A 27,216-nucleotide genomic window follows, 5' to 3' on the forward strand; every position below is an offset into this window, starting at 1 on the left:
ACATTCTGTTGGATATGAAGGGTGACTGGTGCCCTCGTGATGCATTCCATTGCTCTGGAATGTGGGGAGAGAAGCATAATCTACTTTGATGCATGTGATGGATTTTTATTTTGAACATTACCAGTGCCCCAGTGTCACGATGCACTTTTCCAGCCAAGCAAACAGAAGCCAGTCTTCAGTTCAGGGTGATTTGTGTACAAAGCCTCCACACCTTTTCTGTAATGGGGCGACCACAACTGTTAGAAGGAAAGAATTGGATGCAGAGGTCTTCTTTGGAGCTCAAATTTGAATGCAGCCAATGTAGATAGACAACAAACACTTTCACGTGAGCGAGGTCAGATTAATTGGAGCTCGGATCATTAAACGAGCCTTGCGAGAGAGTGCATACCGCCCTCATGATGTGTGGATTGATAACCTCAAACTGGGTAAATCAGTAATGTTGCCAAGGTCCAAAGCAGGGTTTGTTCATGTTATGGAAGATGTCTGTGCTGTAGGATGAGATTGGGCAGAATATATGTAATTTACTCTGTTCTGAACAGTATTATCAGGCGTGCTTGACATATGCCTAATCAAGAGACACATTCAAGTCTCCCTTGTGCCAGTACGCTGAAATATTACCCTCTGTTGAATGATTTATTGTAAATTTGTGAGCTGCTTATCTGAATTCTCCTTCATTCTGAACAAACATGGTCAAGCATGAAATATTGTGAGATAAATTTCAGACAGCCAAGCATATTTTCCCTATGGTCTATTTGTTATACAACAAAGTCTAACGTTTGAACTTTTTGTTACGTAGAGAACCGTTACCTCGACTCTACAACCATCAGATAAGGAGTAAACACCTTGCTATTAAGAAGATGAATGAAATTCAAAAGAACATTGATGGATGGGAGGGGAAGGATATTGGGCAGTGCTGCAATGAGTTTATAATGGAAGGAACACTTACGCGGATTGGGGCAAAGCACGAGCGGCACATTTTCCTCTTCGATAGCCTGATGATCAGCTGCAGGATCAATCACGGGCCATCGAGGCTGCCCGGCTGCAGCAACGTCGAGTACAGGCTCAAGGAGAAGTTTCTCATGCGCAAAGTGCAGATCATTGACAAAGATGACTCCTGTGAGCACAAGCACGCGTTTGAGATCCTCTCCAAGGATGAGAATAGTGTGATGTTTGCTGCCAAATCTGCAGAGGACAAAAATAGCTGGATGGCGGCACTGATTTCACTTCAGTATCGGAGTACCCTGGAGCGTATGTTGGACACGGTCCTCCGGTCAGAGGAGAAGGAGCAGCCACTCCGGCTGCCCAGCCCCGGCCTGTATAACTTTGCAGAGGAAGATTCTGAGGAGAACATCGTGTTTGAAGAGAACGTCCAAACCAAATCTGGCATACCAATCATAAAGGGAGGAACTGTGTTGAAGTTAATTGAGAGGCTGACGTACCACATGTATGCAGGTAAACTGAGTGGGTGGACCAGCAGAAATACCCTTTTAACATTTTTTTAATGAATTCTATTTAATTTATCCACAGATATCCCCTACCTTGAGGAAGGGTATCCACAGATATCCCCTACCTCCTGGTTTCTGTTCACTATATGGTTTTACTCAGGTGTTACCACTGACTAGTTCAAAAACCTTTGCTGTGAATCAAAGTAAGTGAATGTGAGGTGGAGAAGAATTGCCTGTAAGTCCATCGTTTATGGGCGGAGATGAGCAAGAGTGTGGTGAGCAGGAGTCTGAAGTGTGGTTCCACTGAAGCCATGGGGTTGGATTTCAGATGATGAGGTGCAACCTGCTACTCTTCCATCAAGGTGTTTGCACGACGCACCTGGGACAAAGTGCTGTGTTCAGTTTCTCAGACAGTCGAGAGTGTTTTACTGGCAAATGTCCTGAACAATGAAATCCGTACTTGCAGCTACTCGTAACCTGCCTACTATAACTTGCTCACTCAATACAATATCATAGCTGTTGGAAGAGGGGAAGCTAGCTGCAAGCATGTTCTTCAATAAATTTTGACGTGATTTTTGCTTGAACATCTAACATGATGCACATTTTAATCAGTAGAAAGAATTCTTTTCTTGATTGAATACATTCTTGATGTTGAAAGTATCTTGAAAATGGCCTTTTGGGTACTTGAAACACAAATGGAGTCCATGCACCTGTCTGCAATCACAGTCCATTTTTGCTTCCTGTAATAATCTGAAGTGGGTGAAGCAGTGATGGTGAACAATGGTGGTGTTGCTCACCAAATGCAAGTAAGTCCATGAGCACAGTGGGCTAGCATTAGTGGTGAGTGGTGGAGGGGCTGCCCTTGCCTCTGACCTTCAGGAGAGCTCCCCATGCAGATGAAGCACGGCCTATCCTTTTGCTGACACATGCCTTAGTCAGGCATTACAACCCTCTCACCCAGCCAATTAGGCCTTACAACCCCCCCCCCCACCCAGCCAAGTAGGCATTATAAGTTGGGTCCGAATCTCCCGAGATGCTGCCTGACCTGCTGAGTTACTCCAGCATTTTGTGAATAAAAAGGCATTATAAGTTCACATGTTAGAGGGGCAGAATTAGGCCATTCGGCCCATCGAGTCTGCCATTAAATCATGGCTAATCTCTGCCTCCTGATCCCATTTTCTTGCCTTCTCCCCATGACCCTTGACACCCGTTCTAATCAAGAATTTGTCTATCTCTGCCTTAAAAATATCCACTGACTTGGCCTCCACAGCACTCTGTGGCAATGAGTTCCATAGATTGACTACCCTCTGACAAAAGAAGTTCCTCCTCACCTCTTTTCTAAAAGAGCATCCATGCCGTTTAATTCTGAAGCTATGAGCCCATCACCCAGCCAGTAAGGCATTGCCCCATCACCTCCCCCAGCCGCCCAACATTCTAGCCCTACTGCTACCTTTCCTTGGTCGAGCTCAGTACAGCGGGTGATGGTCACATCTGTTCTGAACTGGATCTGTTGTGGTTCACGAGCTCCCCACTGGAAAGGGCAGTCTGCACTGAACGTTGTGCAGACAAAGGCAGCGGTCGGGAAGTTGCAAAATATATAATATTTCTTATATCAGGAACAGCTCTGGTTTAATTGAAGTTTTCACTTTGGATCATGAGCTGGCACTAATTCTTGGAAGAGCTGCATTGTGCAATATTTTACTCGAGATATGTGTCCAGCTCACTCAGCTGGCTGAATACAGACGATTGTTGTGCTTTATAGCGCCCAACTGCAAGGAGTTGACACTCCCCATTCCAAGCAAAGTAGACATTTGCAGCTGCTTGAGTGAAGAGACTGAACTAATTGTGGTTGCAATCACTCCGTTTTCACCAGTCTGGAAGTTAGAATTTCTCTGAAGTGATCCTGTACATTAGCTTCGTATAAGACAATAACTACAGATGCTGGTACAAATCGAAGGTATTTATTCACAAAATGCTGGAGTAACTCAGCGGGTCAGGCAGCATCTCAGGAGAGAAGGAATGGGTGACGTTTCGTGTCGAGACCCTTCTTCAGACTGATGTCAGGGACGACGACAAAGGAAGGATATAAGTGGAGACAGGAAGATAGAGGGAGATCTGGGAAGGAGGAGGGGAAGAGAGGGACAGAGGAACTATCTAAAGTGGGAGGTCGATGTTCATACCACTGGGCTGCAAGCTGCCCAGGCGAAATATGAGGTGCTGTTCCTCCAATTTCCGGTGGTTCTGTCTGTTATGAGTCACTGTCCTGTTTGAAAGGTTTCTGACCCACACTGCAAACCCAACAGCAGCAGATGAGTAATGTGATATTTATTTACAGATCCTAATTTTGTGCGCACTTTTCTGACAACATATCGTTCATTCTGCAAATCCCAAGAGTTACTGAGCTTGTTAATAGAAAGGTAAATAAGTCCTCACTAAATTGAATAATATTTGCTGTGTATTTTTTTGTGTTGTTGGTGTAATCCATTTGTATTAAATATTACTGTTGAACGCTGGGATCTCGTGCAGGTTTGAAATACCGGACCCCGAGCCGAGTGAGGCAGACCGACTGGCCAGGGAGAAGGGCGAGCAGCCAGTCAGTGCCGAGCTGAAACGCTTCCGCAAGGAGTACGTCCAGCCAGTGCAGCTCAGGTGTGTCTCCACAAACAGTGCTGTCAGTGTCATGCCCTTGCACCATTGCTTCACCTGGCGTAAGATACAGTCTGTCGCCACCAAACCACTCTGCTGGTTCAAAAAAGACACAGTGCTGGAGTAACACTGCAGGTCGGGCAGCATCACTGGAGAACATGGATAGGGGAGGTTTTGTGTTGGGATGGGATTCATATTCCTGGGGCATTGGAACGGGTTCTGGGGGGGTGGGACCAGTACAAACCGGACGGTCTCCACGTGGGCTGGACTGCAACCCACGTCCTCAGGGGAGTGTTTGCTAGTGCTGTTGCGAAGAGTTTAAACTAATATGGCAGGGGGATGGGAACAAACGCAGGGAGACAGGGCTGTAAAATGAGGGCAGAAGCAAAAGGTAGAAGGGAGAAAAGTAAAAGTGGAAGGGCTAAGCATGTTAAAACAAACCTGAAAGCCTTGTGCCTTAATTCCGAGGAGCATTCGTAATAAGGTGGATGAATTGAATGCGCAGTTAGTTGTTAATGGATATGATATAGTTGGGATTACGGAGACATGGCTCCAGAGTGACCAGGGCTGGGAGCTAAGCATGCAGGGGTATTCAATATTCAGGAAGGATAGACTGGAAGGAAGAGGAGGTGGGGTGGCATTGCTGGTTAAAGAGGAGATGAATGCATTAGTAAGGAGTGACATTAGCTTGAATGCTGTAGAATTTGTATGGGTAGAACTTCGAAATAGCCAAGGGCAGAAAACGCTTGTTGGAGTTGTATACAGATCCAAATCGCAGTGATGAGGTTGGGGATAGCATCAAGCAGGAAATTAGGGATGCGTGTAGCAACGGTACAGCAGTTATCATGGGCGACTTTAATCTACATATAGATTGGACTAAGCAAATTGTTAGCAGCGCTGAGGAGGAGAATTTCCTGGAATGTATACGGGATGGCTTTTTAAACCAATATGTAGAGGAACCAACTAGAGAGCAGGCCATCCTAGACTGGGTATTGTGTGATGAGGAACGATTAGTTAGCAATCTTGTTGTACAAAGCCCCTTGGGCAACAGTGACCATAATATAGTAGAATTCTGCATTAGGATGAAGAGTAACATGGTTAATTCAGAGACGAGGGTCTTGAACTTAAAGAAAGGTAACTTTGATGGTATGAGATGGGAATTGGCTAGGATAGACTGGCAAATGATACTTAAAGGGTTGACGTTGGATATGCAATGGCAAAGATTTAAAGATCGCATGGATTAATTACAACAATTGTTCATCCCTGTCTGGCGTAAAAATAAAACAGGGAAGGCAGCTCAAGTGTGGGTAACGAGGGAAATTAAGAATAGTGTTAAATCCAAGGAAGGCAGATAAATTTGGAAGAGGCAGAGGAAGCAGCAAACAGGAGGACTGGGAGAAATTTAGAATTCAACAGAGGAGGACAAAGGGGTTCATTAAAAGGGGGGAAATAGAGCATGAAAGAAAGCTTGCGGGGAATATAAAAACTCACTGTAAAAGCTTCTATAGAAATGTGAAGAGAAAAAGATTAGTGAAGACAAATGTAGGACCCTTACAGTCAGAAACAAGTGAATTTATAATGGGAAACGAGGAAATGGCAGGCCAGTTAAACAAGTACTTTGGTTCTGTCTTCACTAAGGAAGACACAAACAATCTCCCAGAAATACAAGGGGGCCAAGGATCTAGTGGGAGGGAGGAAATGAAGGAAATACACATTAGTCAGGAAATGGTGTTAGGTAAACTGTTGGGACTGAAGGCAGATAAATTCCCTGGGCCTGATGGTCTGCATTCTAAAGTACTCGAGGAGTTGGCCCTGGAAATCGTGGACGCATTGGTGATCGTTTTCCAAGGTTCTATAGACTCTGGATCAGTTCCTGTGGACTGGAGGGTAGCTAAAGTAACCCCACTTTTTAAGAAAGGAGGGAGAGGGAAAATAGGGAATTCTGGACCAGTTAGCCTGACATCGGTAGTGGGGAAGTTGCCTAAGTCGATTTTTAAAGATGCAATTGCAGCGCATTTGCAAAGCAGTGACGGTCAAAACAGTCAAAGTCAGCATGGATTTATGAAGGGGAAATCATGCTTGGTGAATCTTTTGGAATTTTTTGAGGATGTAACAAGCACAATGGATAAGGGAGAGCCAGTGGATGTGGTGTATCTGGACTTTCAAAAAGCCTTTGACAAGGTCCCACTCGAGATTCGTGTGCAAAATTAGAGCACATGGTATTGGGGTTAGGGTAGTGACATGGATAGAGAACTGGTTGGCAGACAGGAAGCAAAGAGTAGGAATTAATGAGTCCTTATCAGAATGGCAGGCAGTGATTAGTGGGATGTCGAAAGGCTCAGTGCTGGGACCCCAGCTATTTACAATATATATTAACGATTTAGGCAAAGGAATTAAATGTAACACCACCAAGTTTGTGGATGACACAAAGCTGGGTGGCAGTGTGAGCTGCGATGAAGATGCTATGAGGATGCAGGGTGACTTGGTTAGGTTGGGTGAGTGGGCAGATGTATGGCAGATGCAGTATAATGTGGATAAATGTGAGGTTATCCACTTTGGTGCCAAGACGAAGAAGGCAGATTATTATCTGAATGGTGTCAGATTAGGAACAGAGGAGGTGCTACTTCTTGTACATCAGTCACAGAAAGTAAGCATGCAGGTACAGCAGGCAGTGAAGAAAGCAAATGGCATGTTGGCCTTTATAGCGAGAGGATTCGAGTATAGGAGCAAGGAGGTCCTACTGCAGTTGTACAGGGCCCTGGTGAGACCACACTTGGAGTATTGTGTGTAGTTTTGTAGTTCCTCCTAATTTGAGGAAGGGCATTCTTGCTATTGAGGGAGTGCAGCGTAGGTTCACCAGGTTAATTGGATGGCGGGTCTGGCATATGATGAAAGAATAGATCGACTGGGCTTAGATTCACTGGAATTTAGAAGAATGAGAGGGGCTCTTATAGAAACATTTTAAATTCTTAAGGGATTGGACAGACTCGATGCAGGAAAATGTTCCTGATGTTGGAGGAGTCCAGACCCAGGGGTCACAGTGTAAGAATAAGGAGTAGGCCATTTCGGACTGAGATGAGGAAAACCTTTTTCACCCAAAGAGTTGCGAATCTGTGGAATTCTCTGCCACAGAAGGCAGTGGAGGCCAATTCACTGGATGTTTTCAAGAGAGAGTTAGATTGAGCTCTTAGGGCTAAAGGAATCACGGGATATGGGGAGAAAGCAGGAATGGGGTACTGATTTTAGATGATCGGCCATGATCACATTGAATGGTGGTGCTGGCTCGAAGGGGCGAATGATCTACTCCTGCACCTATGTTCTATGTTTCCATGACCCTGCTTTTACTCTGCTGTTATAGTTTGCGTAGGAAGGAACTGCAGACGCTGGTTTAAACCGAAGATAGACACAAAAAGCTGGTTGAGACCCTTCTTCAGACTTCAGTCTCGACCCGGAATGTCACCTGTTCCTTGTCTCCAGAGATGCTGTCTGACCTGCTGCGTTACTCCAGCTTTATTTGTCTCTCTATAGTTTGCAATAGACTTTGTTTGATTTGGCACCTGGAATGTCGCAGCAAGATATGATCTTATGTGTACACATGTGAAATGTATCTGGACTTTTCCTGCAAACATTCTTGGCGACATCGTTCCTTGGCAACCACAGTTGCACAGAGCTGGCAGAAGAAATATTATTTCAGATTTCATGCTTGTGTCAACAGTTAAAGTGTCTACTCTGTGTGGCCTCTCACAGAGTCGAGCTCTCATTTGAATTGAATTTTTTTTTTTCCCAGGAAGTATTCCAGACAGAGTGGCCAGCAAATGTAAAAATAAAGTTCCCCCTCTGTACCTTTGGAAGTACCTGAGAACTGATCTTAAATTGAAAGGCATTTCTATAAATATACAGCAACGGTTTTTTAATATCTGCAGTTTTGCATCGTCTTCACATTTTTTGGACTTCCATTTATTATGTAACTTGTAGTGTTAGAGCCATAGAGTCGTACAGCACAGAAACAGGCCCTTCAACTTAACTCGTCCATGTTGAACAAGATGCCCCCTCTAAAGTAGTCTCATTTGGATCATATATATCCCTCTAAACCTTTCCTATCCTTGTACCTGTCCACGTCTTTTAAATGTTGTTATAGTACCTGCCTCAATGACTTGATCCATATACCCACCACCCTCTGAGTGAAAATGTTGCCCCTTGGGTTCCTAATAAAAGTGGCCCCTCTCAGCTTAAGCTATGTCCTCTGGTGCTTGATACCCCTACCCTAGGTAAAAGTCTCTGTGCATTCACCCTTTCTATTCCCCTCGTGATTTTATCCACCTTTATAAAATCATCCCTCATTCTCCTGCGCTCCAAATAATAAAGTCCTACCCTGCCCAGCCTCTCCCTGCAGCTCAGGCCTTCAAGTCCTGGCAACGTCCCCTCATAAATCTTCTCTGCACTATTTCCAGGTTAATGACATCCTTTCAATAGTAGGGTGACCAATACAGAACACAATACCCCAAATGTAGCCTCATCAATGTCTTTTGAGGAAAAATATTGTTTACAAAGCATGTGATAATCTGCAACAAATTAATGTGTTATTATTTGCAAATATTGGTGCTCACATCATTGACTTTTAAAATATGAAGTGAGCGAATTTTGGAGAATCTCCCCCAAAGAGGTGAGCCAGGTGGGTTTAGCTATTGAGGAGCCCCACAGCCATGGAAGACTGGAGGCCAAGTCATTGGCTATAAAGCAGAGATTGGCAGGTTCTTGATTAGTAAGGGTGTCAAGGGTTATGGGGAGAAGGCAGGAGAATGGGGTTGAGAGGGAGAGATAGATCAGCCATGATTGAATGGAAGAGTAGACGTTGGGCCGAATGAGCTAATTCTGCACCTATGACATGAATTTATGAAAACTGATCAGAAGGCATTTGTAGTTGTAAATCATAATCTCTAAGGTTCTCTCTTCTAAGTCTGTATTGCATTTTCACAACTAATGTGAAATTAGTGATTGAATTTGTCTAAAATAAATGTCTTTTGTGGCGTTTTGTTTTTTACAAACTTGTTTCTTTTGTTTAGGGTGCTAAATGTTTTTCGGCATTGGGTAGAACATCATTTCTACGACTTTGAGAGAGACAACGTGCTACTTAATCGCTTGGAAGCATTTATTTCAAGTGTGCGAGGTACTTATTTTTGCTGACAACTGTCGGCTGAGTCAGAAGTTGACCACTTGTGTTCAAGATACAGACATGCGTTGATGGGAATTCTTTTTACTATGAGTAACATTTAAACCTCAATTTCCTCTCATTGTTGCCAATTTACCCGTTGCTTTTCTGCCAAAGCTTTTGTTATTTTTTCTTTAGTTTTGCAGTTCCTTTGGTTGTTTACAACCTTATAAAATGCATGTTTCTGGCTGTTTCCCGTGAAGCCAAGTCCCGGGTTGTGCACACTGCTATTCCTGGCCCTGATGCTCAGAAATCAAGTTCAGCTGTAGATTCACTGATTTTAAACACCAACTCCCTCCCATTGTCAGAATCAAACGTTGACCGTTGCATGTGTAGGAAGAAACTGCAGACGCTGGTTCAAACTGAAGATAAACACAGAAAGCTGGAGTAACTAAGCGGGTCAGGCAGCATCTCTGGAGAAAAGGAATAGGTGACGTTTTGGGTCGAGACACTTCTTCAGACTGAGAGTCATGGGAAAGGGAAACGAGATATAGACTGTGATATAGAGAGATATAGAACAAATGAATGAAAGAAAGTAACGATGATAAAGGAAACTGGTTTATTCACAAAATGCTGGAGTAACTCAGCAGGTCAGGCAGCATCTCGGGAGAGAAGGAATAGGTGACGTTTCGGGTCGAGACCCTTCTTCAGACTGATGTCGGGGGTGGGACAAAGGAAGGATATAGGTGGAGACAGGAAGATAGAGGGAGATCTGGGAAGGAGGAGGGGAAGGGAGGGACAGAGGAGCTATCTGAAGTTGGAGAAGTCGACGTTCATACCACCGGGCCGCAAACTGCCCAGGCGAAATATGAGGGGCTGCTCCTCCAATTTCCGGCGGGCCTCACTATGGCACTGGAGGAGGCCCATGACAGAGAGGTCAGACTGGGAATGGGAGGGGGAGTTAAAGTGCTGGGCCACCGGGAGATCAGTTGCGTTAATGCGGACCGAGCGCAGGTGTTCAGCGAAGCAATCGCCGAGCCTGCGCTTGGTTTCGCCGATATAGATAAGTTGACATCTAGAGCAGCGGATGCAATAGGTGAGGTTGGAGGAGGTGCAGGTGAACCTCTGTCTCACCTGGAAAGAATGTTTGGGTCCTTTGATGGAGTAGAGGGGGGAGGTAAAGGGACAGGTGTTGCATCTCGTGCGGTTGCAAGGGAAAGTGCCCGGGGTTAGGGTGGTTTGGGTAGGAAGGGACGAGTGGACGAGGGAGTTGCGGAGGGAACGGTCTCTGCGGAACGCAGAGAGGGGAGGGGATGGGAAGATATGGCCAGTGGTGGGGTCCTGTTTTAGGTGACGGAAATGTTGGTGGATGATATGTTGGATCCGCTGGCTGGTGGGGTGGAAGGTGAGAACGAGGGGGATCCTGTCCTTGTTGCGAGTGTGGGGATGGGGAGCAAGAGCGGAGCTGCGGGATGTAGAAGAGACCCTAGTGAGAGCCTCATCTATAATGGAGGAGGGGAAGCCCCGTTTTCTGAAAAACGAGGACATCTCGGAAGCCCTAGTGTGAAACACCTCATCCCGGGCGCAGATGCGGCGTAGACGGAGGAATTGGGAGTAGGGGATAGACTTCTTGCAGGGGACCGGGTGGGAAGAAGTGTAGTCCAGATAGCTGTGCGAGTCGGTGGGCTTGTAATAAATGTCCGTCACTAGTTTTTCTCCTGTGATGGAGATGGTGAGGTCCAGAAACGGGAGGGAGATGTCAGAGATAGTCCAGGTATATTTGGTATGAACGTCGACTTCTCCAAATTTCGCCTGGGCAGTTTGCGGCCCGGTGGTATGAACGTCGACTTCTCCAAATTTCTCCTGGGCAGTTTGCGGCCCGGTGGTATGAACGTCGACTTCTCCAAATTTCGCCTGGGCAGTTTGCGGCCCGGTGGTATGAACGTCGACTTCTCCAACTTCAGATAGCTCCTCTGTCCCTCTCTTCCCCTCCTCCTTCCCAGTTCTCCCTCTATCTTCCTGTCTCCACCTATATCCTTCCTTTGTCCCATCCCCGACATCAGTCTGAAGAAGGGTCTCGACCCGAAACGTCACCTATTCCTTCTCTCCCGAGATGCTGCCTGACCTGCTGAGTTACTCCAGCATTTTGTGAATAAATCGATTTGTACCAGCATCTGCAGTTATTTTCTTATATAAAAGAAACTGGCCTTTGTTAGTTGTGGGCTAGGTGAAAACGAATTACAGATCAATGAGACTCAACAAGACGGAGAGAGAGGGGGTGCAAAGGTTACGTGAAGTTAGACAAATCAAGAGTCATACTGCTGGCTTGTAAGCTGCCCAAGCGAAATATGAGGTACTGTTCCTCCAATTTTAAGGAATAAGGGGTAGGTCATTTAGAACTGAGATGAGGAAAAAAGTTTTCAGTCAGAGAGTTGTGAATCTGTGGAATTCTCTGCCTCAGAAGGCAGTGGAGGCCAATTCTCTGAATGCATTCAAGAGAGAGCTAGATAGAGCTTTTAAGGATAGCGGAGTCAGGGGGAATGGGGAGAAGGCAGGAATGGGGTACTGATTGAGAATGATCAGCCATTATCACATTGAATGGTGGTGCTGGCCCGAAGGGCCGAATGGCCTACTCCTGCATCTATTGTCTATAATTTGCTTTGTAACTAAAGTGTTGAATAACATGTGCCTGAGATGTCTCAACTGTACGGTTAATGTCCTAATGTCACCAAAGGAAGAAACGTCATGTCAATGAATATTTAAACTTTGTAGATCACAATCATCCCTGGCCAAGTTCTATATATATTGAAATTATTTGAAAAGCTAGAGACCCTTGGAGTAACACAAACTGTGTTCTCTTTACAGGGAAAGCCATGAAGAAGTGGGTTGAATCAATTACAAAAATCATTCATCGCAAGAGACAAGCTGAAGTAAATGGAATCAGCCACGCTATCACTTTTGAGAACCCACCGCCTCAAATTGAATGGTACATTAGTCGGTCTGGGCAGATGGAGACATTTGATCTCATGACCCTTCATCCCATTGAAATAGCACGGCAACTTACACTCTTGGAATCGGACCTTTACAGGTAAAACAACAGTTGCGATTTCACCAAGTACGTTCAGATGTAAAGTTTAAAGCTCTCAATCTTTATGGGTGCCTCGCTTCGAGATAGCGGAGCACGCCAGCGGGGGTGGCGGGGGTTTGGTCCAGGTTCCCAGCACAACAACACACAGCCCAGGTATAGGGAGGTACATACCTGTGGGTTGTCAGACTGGGGAACCAACTGCAAGAGTTTCAATGAATCTGCACCAAGTACAGTACCGGTGTAGTTCCACTTGCAGCAGGGCTAACAAGTGAGGTGTAATCATTTCATGTCTGCACTATTTGAATGAATAAAATGAGCTAAAAATGTGTATATATTTAAGAGCTACTTACGGGGGGGAAAAATTATAAAAAATTAATTAAGGCCATTAACACACAACTATGAACCACTTCTGTTCTTATTTTTTAAAATTCAAAGTAAACTTTATTCAGAGTTAAAAGTATATACAATACAAGAACTGTGCAAAAATTATTCCGACATTCTCGGAGGCTATACATACATTCATTTTGTTGATCCATAGTGTTTACAAGTTTTACCCGACACTCATGTAGCCCCTTGGGGTGAAATCCCTTCCCTCATTTGAGGGCCGTCTTCACCACACCCTGCCCCCCAATGTCCAGTAGCGGAAAGACCGTAGACTGTGGCCCCCGCTTCAGTGCGTCCCTCAGCATGTACTCCTGCAGGACACAGCGGGCCAGTCGGCAACATTCCCCCACGAACATCTCGCTCTGCTGGGAGGTCAACAGTTCGGGCCGACCAAAGAGCATGATGACCTTCCAGCAGCACTTGATGCCCGTCTCTGAATGTGTCCTTGGGAACAGTCCGTAAATCGGAGAGTCTTCTATGACTTTGTTCTTTTATTTGAGGACTTTTAAGAAATGTGCGTGGCACTCTGTACATGTTTTTCAGGGCTGTTCAGCCATCTGAACTTGTAGGAAGTGTCTGGACAAAAGAAAACAAAGAGGTGAATTCTCCTAATTTATTGAAAATGATTCGTCACACAACAAATCTCACACTGTGGTTTGAAAAGTAAGTCTATGTGATTGTATGACTTCTGTTTGCAATATATGTAATTGATTTTGATGGAAATGTAAATCTACATTTTACAGACACCACGAGAATTAGTGGAGTTGTGGACAGTGAGGAAGGTTGTCAAAAGAACCCGCAGGATACAGATGGGTTTACTGTGGTTTAGTTTAGAGATACACCGCAGAAACAGCCCCTTTGGCCCACCAAGTCCACACTGACCAGCAACCTCCACACACTGGGGAGAATTTACATTCATACCAAGCCAATTAACCTACAAACCTGCACGTCTTTGGAGTGTGGGAGCAAACCGACGTTCTCGGAGAAAACCCCTGTAGGTCACGGGGAGAACGTACAAACTCCGTACAGACGGCACCCGTAGTCGTTATTGAACCCATGTCTCCGGCGCCGTAAGGCAGCAACTCTACCTCTGCGCCACCGTGCTGCCCCATTTGGAAATTTGGGCGGAGAATTGGCAGATGGAGTTTAATCTGAGCAAGTGTGAGCTGATGCATTATGGGAGGTCAAATGCAAGGGAAAAGTATACAGCAGAGGGCAGAACCACTGACAGCATTAATACACAGAAATTTAGTGTCCAAGTCTGTATCTCCCTGAAAGTGACAACACAAGTAGATAGAGTGGCAAAGAATATCTAAGACATGCTTGCCATCATCGGTCGGAGCTTTGAATATGAAAGTTGGGAAGCCATGTTGCAACACCATAAAGCTTTGGTTAGGCCGCATGTGGAGTATTGTGGGCAGTTTTAAACTGAAAAGAGAGTAGAGAAGATTTACAAAGATGTTACTGGGTCTCAAGCATCAGAGAGGTTGGGCAAGCTATAACTTAATTCCTTGGAGCACAGAAGGCAGAAGGGTGATCTTACAGAGTTGTATAAAATCATGAGGGGTATAGATAGGGTGAATGCAGAGTCTTTTACCCAGAGTAGGGGAATTTTAACCAGAGGACATGGTTTTAAGGGGCATTACCTGTAAAAAGAGGTGAAACATTAGCTAATATCTGGAGAAAAGTTGGTTGTGGGAATATTGTGGAATTGGACGATAGATCGTGTAAAGAGGATGGGTTTCAGGTATCAGGACATTCAAACTTGTTATGGAGAAGGTGACAGAGAATGAGTGCAGATTTAGGAATTTTATTATTCATTAATTTTAATTTTCACTTTCCACAAACAAACTGCCTTTATGAATATGTTTGAATCGTTGTTAATTGCCACAGAAGGGAAAGATTTTGAATCTGTCTCTTGCGAACATTTCGTCATCGACTTCATCAGCATCTCCTGTTCACTTCCTTCATTGCATTTGACTTGCTACATTGTGAACATTGTTTTGGTAGCAAATTACAACTGCAATGCAATCTGAAAAGGGAAATGAGATTGAAATGTTTTACAGCTTATCTCAAAGTTTAAAATGTTTCCGAATGTGGAATTGTTCAGGTTCTCTGTTTGTGACCGCTGTTATATTCCGTTTATCCTCAGGTGTATAGTGGAGGCGGAAAACCTTGAAGAAAGAGTGGCTGTTTTAAGTCGTGTTATAGAGATCCTACAGGTATTCCAGGAGCTCAACAACTTTAATGGTGTGCTGGAGATTGTTAGTACAGTTAACTCGGTGCCAGTTTACAGGCTGGATCATACCTTTGAGGTGAGCAATGTGTACTGATGGCTTTAGTTTGTTTTGCATCTCTTGCTGCTCAATTCTTGTGTTTGTCTACAAAACTTCCATTGAATTAGAACATGCTGTTCCCAATGAGATGCAGTTGTATAAGAGAATGTATTAATTGTGGAGGTTGAATAATATTCTGCCCCAGTGCATTTTAACAGACGGACACGGTGCTGCAACTGTGTTAATAAATCCAGTTAGAGACAATAGACAATAGGTGCACGAGGAGGCCATTCAGCCCTTCGAGCCAGCACCGCCATTCAATGTGATCATGGTTGATCATTCTCAATCAGTACTCCGTTCCTGCCTTCTCCCCATACCCCCTGACTCCGCTATCCTTAAGAGCTCTATCTAGCTCTCTCTTCAATGCATTCAGAGAATTGGCCTCCACTGCCCTCTGAGGCAGAGAATTCCACAGATTCACAACTCTCTGACTGAAAAGGTTTTTCCTCATCTCAGTTCTAAATGGCCTACCCCTTATTCTTAAACTGTGGCCCCTTGTTCTGGACTCCCCCAACATTGGGAACATGTCCAACCCCTTAATAATCTTATACGTTTCGATAAGATCTCCTCTCATCCTTCTAAATTCCAGTGTATATAAGCCTAGTCGCTCCAGTCTTTCAACATATGACAGTCCCGCCATTCCAGGAATTAACCTAGTAAACCTACGCTGCACGCCCTCAATGGCAAGAATATCCTTCCTCAAATTTGGAGACCAAAACTGCACACAGTACTCCAGGTGCGGTCTCACTAGTGCCCTGTACAACTGCAGAAGGACCTCTTTGCTCCTAAACTCAACTCCTCTCATTATGAAGGCCAACATTCCATTGGCTTTCTTCACTGCCTGCTGTACCTGCATGCTCCCTTTCAGTGACTGATGCACTAGGACAGCCAGATCTCGTTGTACGTCCCCTTTTCCTAACTTGACACCACCTAACTTATCTCCAAATGGAATCAATTGTATTTACCCATGTAAGTGCCAACAAGTTTGGGATTTTACACATGTGGTAATCTCGAGCCTTCGGACTCTTGCGTAGAAAGGAACTGCAGATGCTGGTTTACACTGAAGATAGACACAAAAAGCTGGAGTAACTCAGCTGGACAGGCAGCATCTCTGGAGAGAAGCAATGTGTGACGTTTTGGGTCGAGACCCTCCTCAGACTTTCTTAGACAGTCTGAGGAAGGGTCTCTACCTGAAACGTCACCCATTCCATCCATCCAGAGATGCTGCCTGTCCCCTCACATTCTTCGCCAGGTTTGAAAGTATTAGACGGGAATTGGCTAGGATAAACTGGCTAATTATACTTAAAGGGTTGACAGTGGAGATGCAATGGCAAAGATTTAAAGACCGCATGGATGAACTCCAGAAATTGTTCATCCCTGAATGGCGAAAAAATAAAACTGGGAAGGCGGCTCAAACGTGGCTGACAAGGGAAGTCAAGGATAGTGTTAAATCCAAGGAAGAGGCATATAAATTGACCGGAAGAAGCGGCAAACCAGAGGACTGGAAGATATTTAGAACAACAGAGGAGGACAAAGGGGTTAATTAAGAGGGGGAAAAAAGAGCATGAAAGAAAGCTTGCAGGGAATATAAAAACTGACTGCCAAAGTTTCTTTAGGTATGTAAAAAGGAAAAGATTAGTGAAGACGAATGAAGGTCCCTTACAGTCAGAGACAGGTGAATTTATAATGGGAAACAAGGAAATGGCAGAACAGTTAAACAAGTACTTTGGTTCTGTCTTCGCTAAGGAAGACACAAACAATCTTCCGGAAATACTATTGGACCGAGAATCTAGTGGGAGGGAGGAACTGAAGGGAATCCACATTAGTCAGAAAATGGTGTTAGGTAAACTGTTAGGACTAAAGGCAGATACATCCTCAGGGCCTGATGGTCTGCATCCCAGAGTACTCAAGGAGGTGACCCTAGAAATCGTGTATGCATTGGTGATCATTTTCCAATGTTCTCTCGACTCTGGATCAGTTCCTGTGGACTGGAGGGTAGCCAATGTAACCCCACTTTTTAAGAAAGGAGGGACGGGGAAAATGGGGAATTATAGACCAGTTAGCCTTACATCGGTAGTGGGGAAGATGTTCGAGTCGATTATTAAAGATGTTATAGCAGCGCATTTGGAAAGCAGTGATGGGATCGGTCAAAGTCAGAATGGATTTATGAAGGGGAAAATGCAGATGCAGTATAATGTGGATAAATGTGAGGTTATCCACTTTGGTGGCAAAAACAGGAAGGCAGATTATTATCTGAATGGTGTCAGATTAGTAGAAAGGGAGGTGCAGCGAGACCTGGATGTGCTTGTACATCAGTCACTGAAAGTAAGCATGCAGGTACAGCAGGCAGTGAAGAAAGCTAATGGCATGTTGGCCTTCTTTGCGAGAGGATTTGAGTTTAGGAGCAAGGAGGTCCTACTGCAGTTGTACAGGGCCCTGGTGAGACCGCACCTGAAGTATTGTGTGCAATTTTGGTCTCCTAATCTGAGGAAGGACATTATTGCTATTGAGGGAATGCAGCGTAGGTTTACCAGGTTAATTCCTGGGATGGCGGGACTGACGTATGATGAAAGAATGAGTCGACTGGGTTTGTATTCACTGGGGATCTTATAGAAACATATAAAATTCTTTGAGGATTGGACAGGCTAGATGCCATTTAGGATTGAGATGAGGAAAAACTTTTTCACCCGGAGAGTTGTGAGTCTGTGGAATTTTCTGCCATAGAAGGCAGTGGAGGCCAATTGACTGCATGTTTTCTAGAGAGAGTTAGATTCAGCTCTAAGGGCTAAGGGAATCAAGGGATATGGGGGAAAAGCCGGAACGGGGTACTGATTTTGGATGATCAGCCATGATCATATTGATTCAAGTCAAGTCAAGTCAAGTTTATTTATAAAAGCACATTTAAAAACAACCCACGTTGACCAAAGTGCTGTACATCAGAACTAAAAACACAATAAGAAAAAGACATCACAGCACACAGGCACAAAAAAAAGTTCGAAGAGATCAGCACAAAACAAAAATCAGCCCCATCAGAAGGCCTCAAAACGCTAAAGAACAGAAGTATGTTTTGAGCCTGGACTTAAAAGAGCTGATGGAAGGGGCAGATCTGATAGGGAGGAAATGCTGTTCCACAGTCTAGGAGCTGCAACCGCAAAAGCGCGGTCACCCCTGAGCGTAAGCCTGGACCACGGCACAGCCAGTAACCCCAAGTCGGCCGACCTGAGGGACCTGGAAGTAGAGTAAGGGGTTGGAGGGGGGTTTTGATATAGAGGGGGGCAAGCCCATTTAGAGCTTTATAGACAAACAAGAGAATCTTGAAATCGATTCTGAGCCACACCGGCAGCCAGTGGAGAGAGGCCAGAATAGGGGTAATATGGTCCCTCTTTCGGGTGCCTGTAAGGAGCCTTGCTGCGGCGTTCTGAACCAATTGCAGGCGGGACAGGGATGACTGACTGATCCCAGTACACAGGGAGTTGCAGTAGGCCAAGTGAGAGGATATAAAGGCGTGAATGGTCATATCGTGCAGGCTGGAAGGGCAGAATGGCCTACTCCTGCACCTATTTTTTATGTTTCTAGCCTGCTACAGAATCTGTTACTGTTGTTACAATGACCATTGTAAAGCTGCACAAATAGTTGGCAAATTCCATTACTTTTTAAAGTATGTTTAATTTTTTTTCTTCTGTATTTTAAAATTAAGTTTTCTTATTTACTTGCCTCATTTTCATGTTTAAATGTCAGCAATATTTAGAAATTCTGACTGAGTTGAGCGGTGGCAAGGCCAGGTTCTGGGGCATTGCCAGCAGCTGGTGCCTTTCAGAGGAGTCTGGCAAGTGGGGCTTCCACACATCGATGGAGGTCCCATTGTTGCCCAGACACACCCGTGGAGGTCCCATTGACGTCCAGTGATGGAGGTCCCATTGTAACTCAGTGATGGAGGTCCCATTGTAGCCCAGTGATGGAGGTCCCATTGTAGGCTACCCATGGAGGTCCCATTGTAGCCCACCCATGGAGGTCCCATTGGTGTCCAATGATGGAGGTCCCATTGTAGCCCACCCATGGAAGTCCCATTGTAGCCCACCCATGGAGGTCCCATTGGTGTCCAATGATGGAGGTCCCATTGTAGCCCAGTGATGGAAGTCCCATTGTAGCCCAGTGATGGAGGTCCCATTGTAGCCCAGTGATGGGGGTCCGAATTGTAGCCCAGTGATGGAAGTCCCATTGTAGCCCAGTGATGGAGGTCCCATTGTAGCCCAGTGATGGAGGTCCCATTGTAGCCCACCCATGGAGGTCCCATTGTAGCCCAGTGATGGAGGTCCCATTGTAGCCCACCCATGGAGGTCCTATTGTAGCCCACCCATGGAGGTCCCATTGTAGCCCACCCATGGAGGTCCCATTGTAGCTCAGTGATGGGGGTCCCATTGTAGCCCAGTGATGGAGGTCCCATTGTAGCCCACCCATGGAGGTCCCATTGTAGCCCACCCATGGAGGTCCCATTGTAGCTCAGTGATGGGGGTCCCATTGTAGCCCACCCATGGAAGTCCCATTGTAGCCCACCCATGGAGGTCCCATTGGTGTCCAATGATGGAGGTCCCATTGTAGCCCAGTGATGGAAGTCCCATTGTAGCCCAGTGATGGAGGTCCCATTGTAGCCCAGTGATGGGGGTCCGATTGTAGCCCAGTGATGGAAGTCCCATTGTAGCCCAGTGATGGAGGTCCCATTGTAGCCCAGTGATGGAGGTCCCATTGTAGCCCAGTGATGGAGGTCCCATTGTAGCCCACCCATGGAGGTCCTATTGTAGCCCACCCATAGAGGTCCCATTGTAGCCCACCCATGGAGGTCCCATTGTAGCTCAGTGATGGGGGTCCCATTGTAGCCCAGTGATGGAGGTCCCATTGTAGCCCACCCATGGAGGTCCCATTGTAGCCCACCCATGGAGGTCCCATTGTAGCTCAGTGATGGGGGTCCCATTGTAGCCCAGTGATGGAGGTCCCATTGTAGCCCACTCATGGAGGTCCCATTGTAGCCCAGTGATGGAGGTCCCATTGTAGCCCACCCATGGAGGTCCCATTGTAGCCCAGTGATGGAGGTCCCATTGTAGCCCACCCATGGAGGTCCTATTGTAGCCCACCCATGGAGGTCCCATTGTAGCCCACCCATAGAGGTCCCATTGTAGCTCAGTGATGGGGGTCCCATTGTAGCCCAGTGATGGAGGTCCCATTGTAGCCCAGTGATGGAGGTCCCATTGTAGCCCAGTGATGGAGGTCCCATTGTAGCCCAGTGATGGAGGTCCCATTGTAGCCTAGTAATGGAGGTCCCATTGTTGCCCAGTGATGGAGGTCCCATTGTAGCCTAGTAATGGAGGTCCCATTGTTGCCCAGTGATGGAGGTCCCATTGTAGCCCAGTGATGAGGGTCCCATTGTAGCCCAGTGATGGAGGTCCCATTGTAGCCCAGTGATGGAGGTCCCATTGTAGCCCAGTCGTGGAGGCCCCATTATAACCCAGTGATGGAGGTCCCATTGTAGCCCAGTGATGAGGGTCCCATTGTAGCCCAGTCATGGAGGTCCCATTGTAGCCCAGTCATGGAGGTCCCATTGTAGCCCAGTCACGGATGTCCCATTGTAGCCCAGTCACGGAGGTCCCATTGTAGCCCAGTGACGGAGGTCCCATTGTAGCCCAGTCATGGAGGTCCCATTGTAGCCCAGTCATGGAGGTCCCAATATTGCCCAGATTCTATCGGGGCGTTGAACGAGGACAGAGGAAAGCTTGAGGCCACAAGGTCCCTCAATTTTACAATTAAAATTTAAAACAGTAACTTAACAGATCTATTTATAATTTGCAATAATATGCAGCAAAAAGAGAAAAGACGCATAATTCAGAAAATTGTACATCAGACAGAATGATTGTAGATTTCAGCCTCTGTCACAGGTATCAGTGTACAGTCTTGAGGTGATTGTGTTGTTTGGATGGTCGAGATGCTTTCAGCCTCGTGCTTATCCTTATGTGTTCCTTCCAAATCAGCTCTTCGCAGTCACTAAATCCTTCCTGATCTTCTGTTTGCCCGTTGACCCGCGGATGAAAGGGGTTTGAAAATTAATAGCATTTGCAATTTAATGTTGAATAACATTCATTTATTGGATAATATTGTTTTTTTAATCTGGGATTATTTTTTTTTTGGTTTAAGACCGTGCATTTTTGTATATTGGCTTACAACTTTCTATATTTTGCATAGGCATTGCCAGAAAGAAAGAAAAGGGTTTTGGAGGAAGCAGTGGACCTAAGTCAAGATCACTTCAAGAAGTACCTGACCAAGCTGAAGTCAATAAACCCACCTTGTGTGCCTTTCTTTGGTAGGAAATTCAACGACTTATCTCCCCGGTTCCTTGAAGGATTCATCAATGAATTGTGCATGGGACCACTTTTCAGTTCAGTTTATTGTCATGTGTACCACCAAGGTGCAGTCAGAAGCTTTTGTCGCATGCTAACCAACCAGCGAAAAGACAATACATGGTTGCAATCGAGCCATTTACAGTGCAATGTAAAGTCTGAACAAAGAAAGTCCGAGGGCCCCCCGATGAGGTAGATAGTAGTTCAGGGCTGCTCTCTGGTTGTGGTAGGATGGTTCAGTTGACAGATGATAACAGCTGGGAAGAAACTACCCCTGAATCTGGTGGTGTGCGCTTTCACACCTCCGTACCCTATTGTCCAATGGGAGTGGAGAGAAGAGGGAGTGGCCAGGGTGCAACTGGTCCTTGACGAGGCAGCGTGAGATATAAATGGAGTCAATGGAAGGGAGGTTGCTTTGTGTGATGGTCTGGGCTGCGTCCACAATTTGCTGCAATTTCTTGCGGTCTTGGATGGAGCTGCTCCCAAACCAAGCTGTGATGCATCCTGATAAAATGCTTTCAACAGCACATCTGTGGAGGTTGGTCTGAATCCATGCAGTTTGTCAGGCTGTCTGTTCTTTCATGTTTTATAAGAAAATAACTGCAGATGCTGGTACAAATCGAAGGTATTTATTCACAAAATGCTGGAGTAACTCAGCAGGTCAGGCAGCATCTCAGGAGAGAAGGAATGGGCGACGTTTCGGGTCGAGACCCTTCTTCAGACTGATCATTTTTTAATCTCAGTTCTTAAATTATATGAAAAATTGAACACGTGATTTTGTTTTTCTTTATTTGTGTTGAGCATGTTTAAAAAAAAAATGGAGTTGAAATTTCATACACTATTTCCATTCAAAGGTATTTATTTGACAAACATCCTGAAGACGGAAGTGGGGAACCCAGATTTCCTAAAAAGATGTGGGAAAGAATTAATCAATTTTAGCAAACGCAGGAAAGTGGCAGAAATCACAGGAGAAATTCAACAGTATCAAAATCAGCCCTACTGCCTACAAGTGGAAACAGATATAAAGGTAACTCGGTACTAGCTCTTTTGTCAGCATTTACATTTTTATATGCCGTCTAAACTAAGTCTAGGGTGGATGGGTGGCCTGACCAAGGCAGCAGAGCACGGGAAACCACTCCAGTAGAGGGAATAAAAGGAAGCATGGCTTGGAGAAGGCATGGTATATTTAGTGAGCTAGATACCATGCTCCACAGCCAAAATCTAAAAGGAAAGGGACGGCACAGTGGTGTAGTGGTAGAGCTACTGCCTTACAGCGCCATAGACCCGGGTTCAATCCTGACTATGGGCGATGTCTGTACGGAGTTTGTACGTTCTCCCCGCGACGTGCGTGGGTTTTCTCCAACATCTTCTGTTTCCTCCCACACTCCAAAGCCGTACAGGTTTGTCGGTTAATTGGCTTGGTACAAATGTAAATTGTCGCAAGTGTGTGTAGAACAGTGTTAGTGTGCGGAGATCGCTGGTCGGTGCGGAGTCGGTGGGCCGAAGGGCCTGTTTCTGTGCTGTATCTCTAAACTAAACTAAATTTGAAAATGAATTTCTCCACTATATTTCACTAAGACTTACCTGGAAGTTCTGTTTGTGTTGATGCACAGAAGTTTTTTGAAAATCTGAATCCAATGGGAAATATGAATGAAAAGGAGTTTACAGACTATTTGTTCAACAAATCCTTGGAAATTGAGCCACGTAACTGCAAACAACCGCCACGATTTGTAAGTGATCGCTCAGTAACTCGTAGAGTTCCGTTTAATTTATGTGTTTTTGATAAGTTAGGTATTTAAAAATGAGTATCTGGATAGAAATTTAGAGTCACTGCAGTGATTCATGTAGTTGATAATTTTAAATGCCAAATTAATTATTTAAAACACATCAACAGTACTTAACTATAATGTTGAGTGTCAAGTAATGAATTGGTATGTGGCTCACAGTCAGGCATAAAATTGTATGGAGTTACAATGCACCAATGCTGTATCCATCCTTCTACAATAACCTTTTATTTCATCAATACTTTTTTTTAAACAGTTGACTCATAAAAATATGTTGGTTTGGAACCACAATAATTATACCCCTCTAATGAATGCCTAAACTTTCTCTTAAAACAAACGCAGTGTTGCACATTTAGAATTTAGACCTGAAACATTAACTCAGCTTTTCGCTCCACTGATGCTGCTGACCATCTCCATTCATTTACGTCTTGTTTCTATAAAATAAATCACTGTTTGTGTATAAAGACAACAAACATTGTGTTCTTGTTGCCCATTGTGGATGCACTTGAACTTTGACTTTGCTAAGCAGGTCAAATTCCTTTGCATTTTGAAAGATTCCTTTTTCTTAGCTTGCTTTACACATTCAAAGAGAATGTTACAGCAGTTCTTAATACCAGTAGCTAGGCTGGCGAGACGAATCATTTGTTCGTCGTGAACCCATCATTACTAGTGTAGATGCATCTCTGAATGCGTTCAAGAGAGAGCTAGATAGAGCTCTTAAGGATAGCGGAGTCAGGGGGTATGGGGAGAAGGCAGGAACGGGGTACTGATTGTGAATGATCAGCCATGATCACATTGAATGGCGGTGCTGGCTCGAAGGGCCGAATGGCCTCCTCCTGCACCTATTGTCTATTGGGCATGGGCTTTGGGCCGAAGGACCTGTTTCTATGCTCTATGACTCTGTCTCTAAGAAAGCAAAACTTAAATAAGCATTGTTTTAACTAGTGCAGATTAAAATAATTCTAAATTATTGTTAAGCGAATTACATTATTGCCCCTTCACGCCATATTAAAAAATGGATACTATTTGATTAATTGGTTACATTTTATTATTGAGTAAGAATGCATGTTACTTTTAAGCTCCGGTGATAGATCACCTTTGTCTTGTCTCTTCAGCCAAGAAAATCTTCATATTCCTTAAAATCTCCTGGAATAAGGCCGAATCCTCCAAGACATACCTCTACCTCTGGGACCTTAAGAAACCCTATGCCTTTGGAGCGTGAACCACGGAAGATCAGCTTTAGTCGAATTCCTGAAACGGATAATGAATCAACAGTCTCTGTTCCAAACTCTCCCAACACACCATCAACCCCTCCTGTGTCTGCTTCTTCTGACCTAAGTGTCTTTGGGGACGTGGACTTGCCCAGCTCTGGCAGTGAGTGTCATTCTCTGCCGAACAATATCTCCAGAGTTAAAATTAATGTGTCTCCTCTGTTCCTGTAAAGGCATTCATTTTCAAGTAAAACAAAGTGTTGGAGTAACTCAGCGAGTCAGGCAGCATCTCTGGGGAACATAGATAGGTGACGTTTCGGTCAGGACCCTTCTTCAGGCTGGAATCTGTAGACTACAATCTGAATAATGGTAGACACAAAATGCTGGAGTAACTCAGCGGGACAGACAGCATCTCTGGAGAGAAGGAATGGGTGACATTTTGGGTCGAGACCCTTCTTCAGAATGAATCAGTCTGAAGAAGGGTGTCGACCCAAAATGTCACCCATTCCTTCCCTCCAGAGATGCTGTCTGTCCCACTGAGTTACTCCAGCATTTTGTGTACATTCGATTTAAGCCAGATTTACATCGATTTACATTCGATTTGGTTCTTTCCTACCAAATCTGAATAATGGTCCTGATACGAAACATCACCTATTCATATTCTCCAGAGATGCTGCTTAACCCGCTGAGTTACTCCAGCATCTGCAGTCTTTTGTGTCTCCATTAATTTTGAAGTGTTTTGTCATTTTGTTTTTGCAAAATATTTCTAGAATCTACTAATTGTTTCTTTAAGTTCCTCAGCGGTGTAGTAGGTATGCAACTGAATAGTTTAGCAACAAGTCATTCAATTAAGAAGATCACACATGTTTAATTAAAGTCACCCTTTCCAAGTTTGCTCACTGTGGTCAGAAAAATAGTGGACACCTTATAGATGGGAGAGAAACAAAAGTGTGATGTGGCCTTGAGATAGATTTAATGGAAGGTATCTTTGATTAGAACTGAGTATGATATCTGTCAAGATCACCACAATCTAGTCACAAACATAGTCTATACTTATCAAGAGCAATTAGAAGTTTACTGAATTAGAGGTTTAATGGGCGGCACGGTGGCGCAGCGGTAGAGTTGCTGCCTTACAGTGAATGCAGCGCCGGAGACTCAGGTTCCATCCTGACTACGGGCGCCGACTGTACGGAGTTTGTACGTTCTCCCCGTGACCTGCGTGGGTTTTCTCCGAGATCTTCGGTTTCCTCCCACACTCCTAAGACGTACAGGTATGTAGGTTAATTGACTGGGTAAATGTAAAAATTGTCCCTAGTGGGTGTAGGATAGTGTTAATGTGCGGGGATCGCTGGGCGGCACGGACTCGGTGGGCCGAAGGGCCTGTTTCCGCGCTGTATCTCTAAAATCTAAATCTGAAAGATGAGTTGTGGCTGGAACATCACCCGTGGTTAGTGAGTGGCGCTGAATCCTCTCTATGACTATGTGGTTATGTCAATATTCTGTGGCCAGTCCCTCAAACCGATTCCATTGACGTCAATGGAATAAATTTCAGAAGGAAAGTTCAACGAAATGATTTAAATATATACTTCACTTAGTGATACACTGATGATATAAGCATATACTTGACGTGGTTCATGTTCAAAAGTGATAGGAGCAGAATTAGACCATTCGTCCCATCATGTCTACTCTGCCATTCAATCGTGGCTGATCTATCCTTTCCTCTTAACCCCATTCTCCTGCCTTCTCCCCATAACCCCTGACAGCCGTACTAATCAAGAATCTATCTATGCTTTAAAAATATCCATTGACGGCCTCCACAGCCTTCTGTGGCAATGAATTCCACAGATTCACCACCCTCTGTGCCACTGACCAGGTATACATTTGTAGATAAAGGTGAATAGAATTGATTTTGTGGATTATAAACAAGCTCAAAATAGCTCTTTCCAGATTTAATTAATGTTTAGAGCGATGCATGGTGTAGACCACTGACACAGACTGATCTGATTTGTGTGTTGCTTGCTGCAGGTAGTTCCAGTTCCGGTTCCATTTGCTCTACAGTCTTTGCTCCAGTTCTCTTTTCCGGTGGTATGTCTTTCCATACTGGGTCTTTCCAGTAACTTGTTCAATGTTCCTGCCTTCTCTTGTAGTTGACTGGCCTTTTCATAAGCAGGTGGCATGAGTGTTACTAATTTGATGCTTTTTGTCTGTTTTTCTTTGCTGTTAATATAAAGTGTTTTTCTGTTTTTGCTTGGAGTTTACAAGATTGATTTGCACTGTTTCACATCATTTTGATTCTGTGATCGGAATTATGTTAAATGCTTTGAGTGATTTAGTCTTTTGTTGCAGTTTTCAAATTCCTACTTTTGAATATTGTGTCGATGGACCTCTGCTAGTGTTCCTGTTGATGCAAGCTAGTGGATCCTATCTTAGAGCATTTACATCAAAGCTAGTTTTGCAATAGAATGCTTCTTGGAGAATCAATTCTAATTAAAAGATGTTTAGTTTGGTTTAGAGATACAGTGCGGAAACAGGCCCTTCGGCCCACCGGGTCCGCGCCGACCAGCGATCCCCGCACATTAACACTATCCTATACCCACTAGGGGCAATTTTTACATTTACCAAGCCAATTAACCTACATACCTGTACGTCTTTGGAGTGTGGGAGGAAACCGGAGATCTCGGAGAAAACCCTCGCAGGTCATGGGGAGAACGTACAAACTCCGTACGGACAGCACCCGTAGTCAGGATCGAACGCGGGTCTCCTGCGCTGCATTCGCCGTAAGACAGC

At 44.9% G+C, this 27,216-nt stretch overlaps 1 protein-coding gene across 2 annotated transcripts in view; it reads left to right on the forward strand.

Moving 5' to 3' along the window:
• The window catches only part of sos2 (son of sevenless homolog 2 (Drosophila)), an 85,521-nt gene that overhangs the window by 51,940 nt on the left and 6,365 nt on the right, over nucleotides 1-27,216 (forward strand). Inside the window, exons 10-21 of one of the 2 annotated variants that reach the window (XM_078406081.1) lie at nucleotides 797-1,452; nucleotides 3,781-3,862; nucleotides 3,972-4,094; nucleotides 9,155-9,258; nucleotides 12,106-12,328; nucleotides 13,256-13,375; nucleotides 14,865-15,027; nucleotides 21,280-21,397; nucleotides 22,289-22,461; nucleotides 23,048-23,164; nucleotides 24,334-24,592; nucleotides 26,455-26,514. In XM_078406081.1, the coding sequence (XP_078262207.1) occupies nucleotides 797-1,452; nucleotides 3,781-3,862; nucleotides 3,972-4,094; nucleotides 9,155-9,258; nucleotides 12,106-12,328; nucleotides 13,256-13,375; nucleotides 14,865-15,027; nucleotides 21,280-21,397; nucleotides 22,289-22,461; nucleotides 23,048-23,164; nucleotides 24,334-24,592; nucleotides 26,455-26,514 (2,198 nt within the window). The remainder of the gene's footprint in view (nucleotides 1-796; nucleotides 1,453-3,780; nucleotides 3,863-3,971; nucleotides 4,095-9,154; nucleotides 9,259-12,105; nucleotides 12,329-13,255; nucleotides 13,376-14,864; nucleotides 15,028-21,279; nucleotides 21,398-22,288; nucleotides 22,462-23,047; nucleotides 23,165-24,333; nucleotides 24,593-26,454; nucleotides 26,515-27,216) is intronic. The other variant, XM_078406082.1, reaches the window with a different exon arrangement.

Source organism: Rhinoraja longicauda, chromosome 10 (assembly GCF_053455715.1).
Source record: "Rhinoraja longicauda isolate Sanriku21f chromosome 10, sRhiLon1.1, whole genome shotgun sequence".
Classification (NCBI taxonomy): domain Eukaryota; kingdom Metazoa; phylum Chordata; class Chondrichthyes; order Rajiformes; family Arhynchobatidae; genus Rhinoraja; species Rhinoraja longicauda.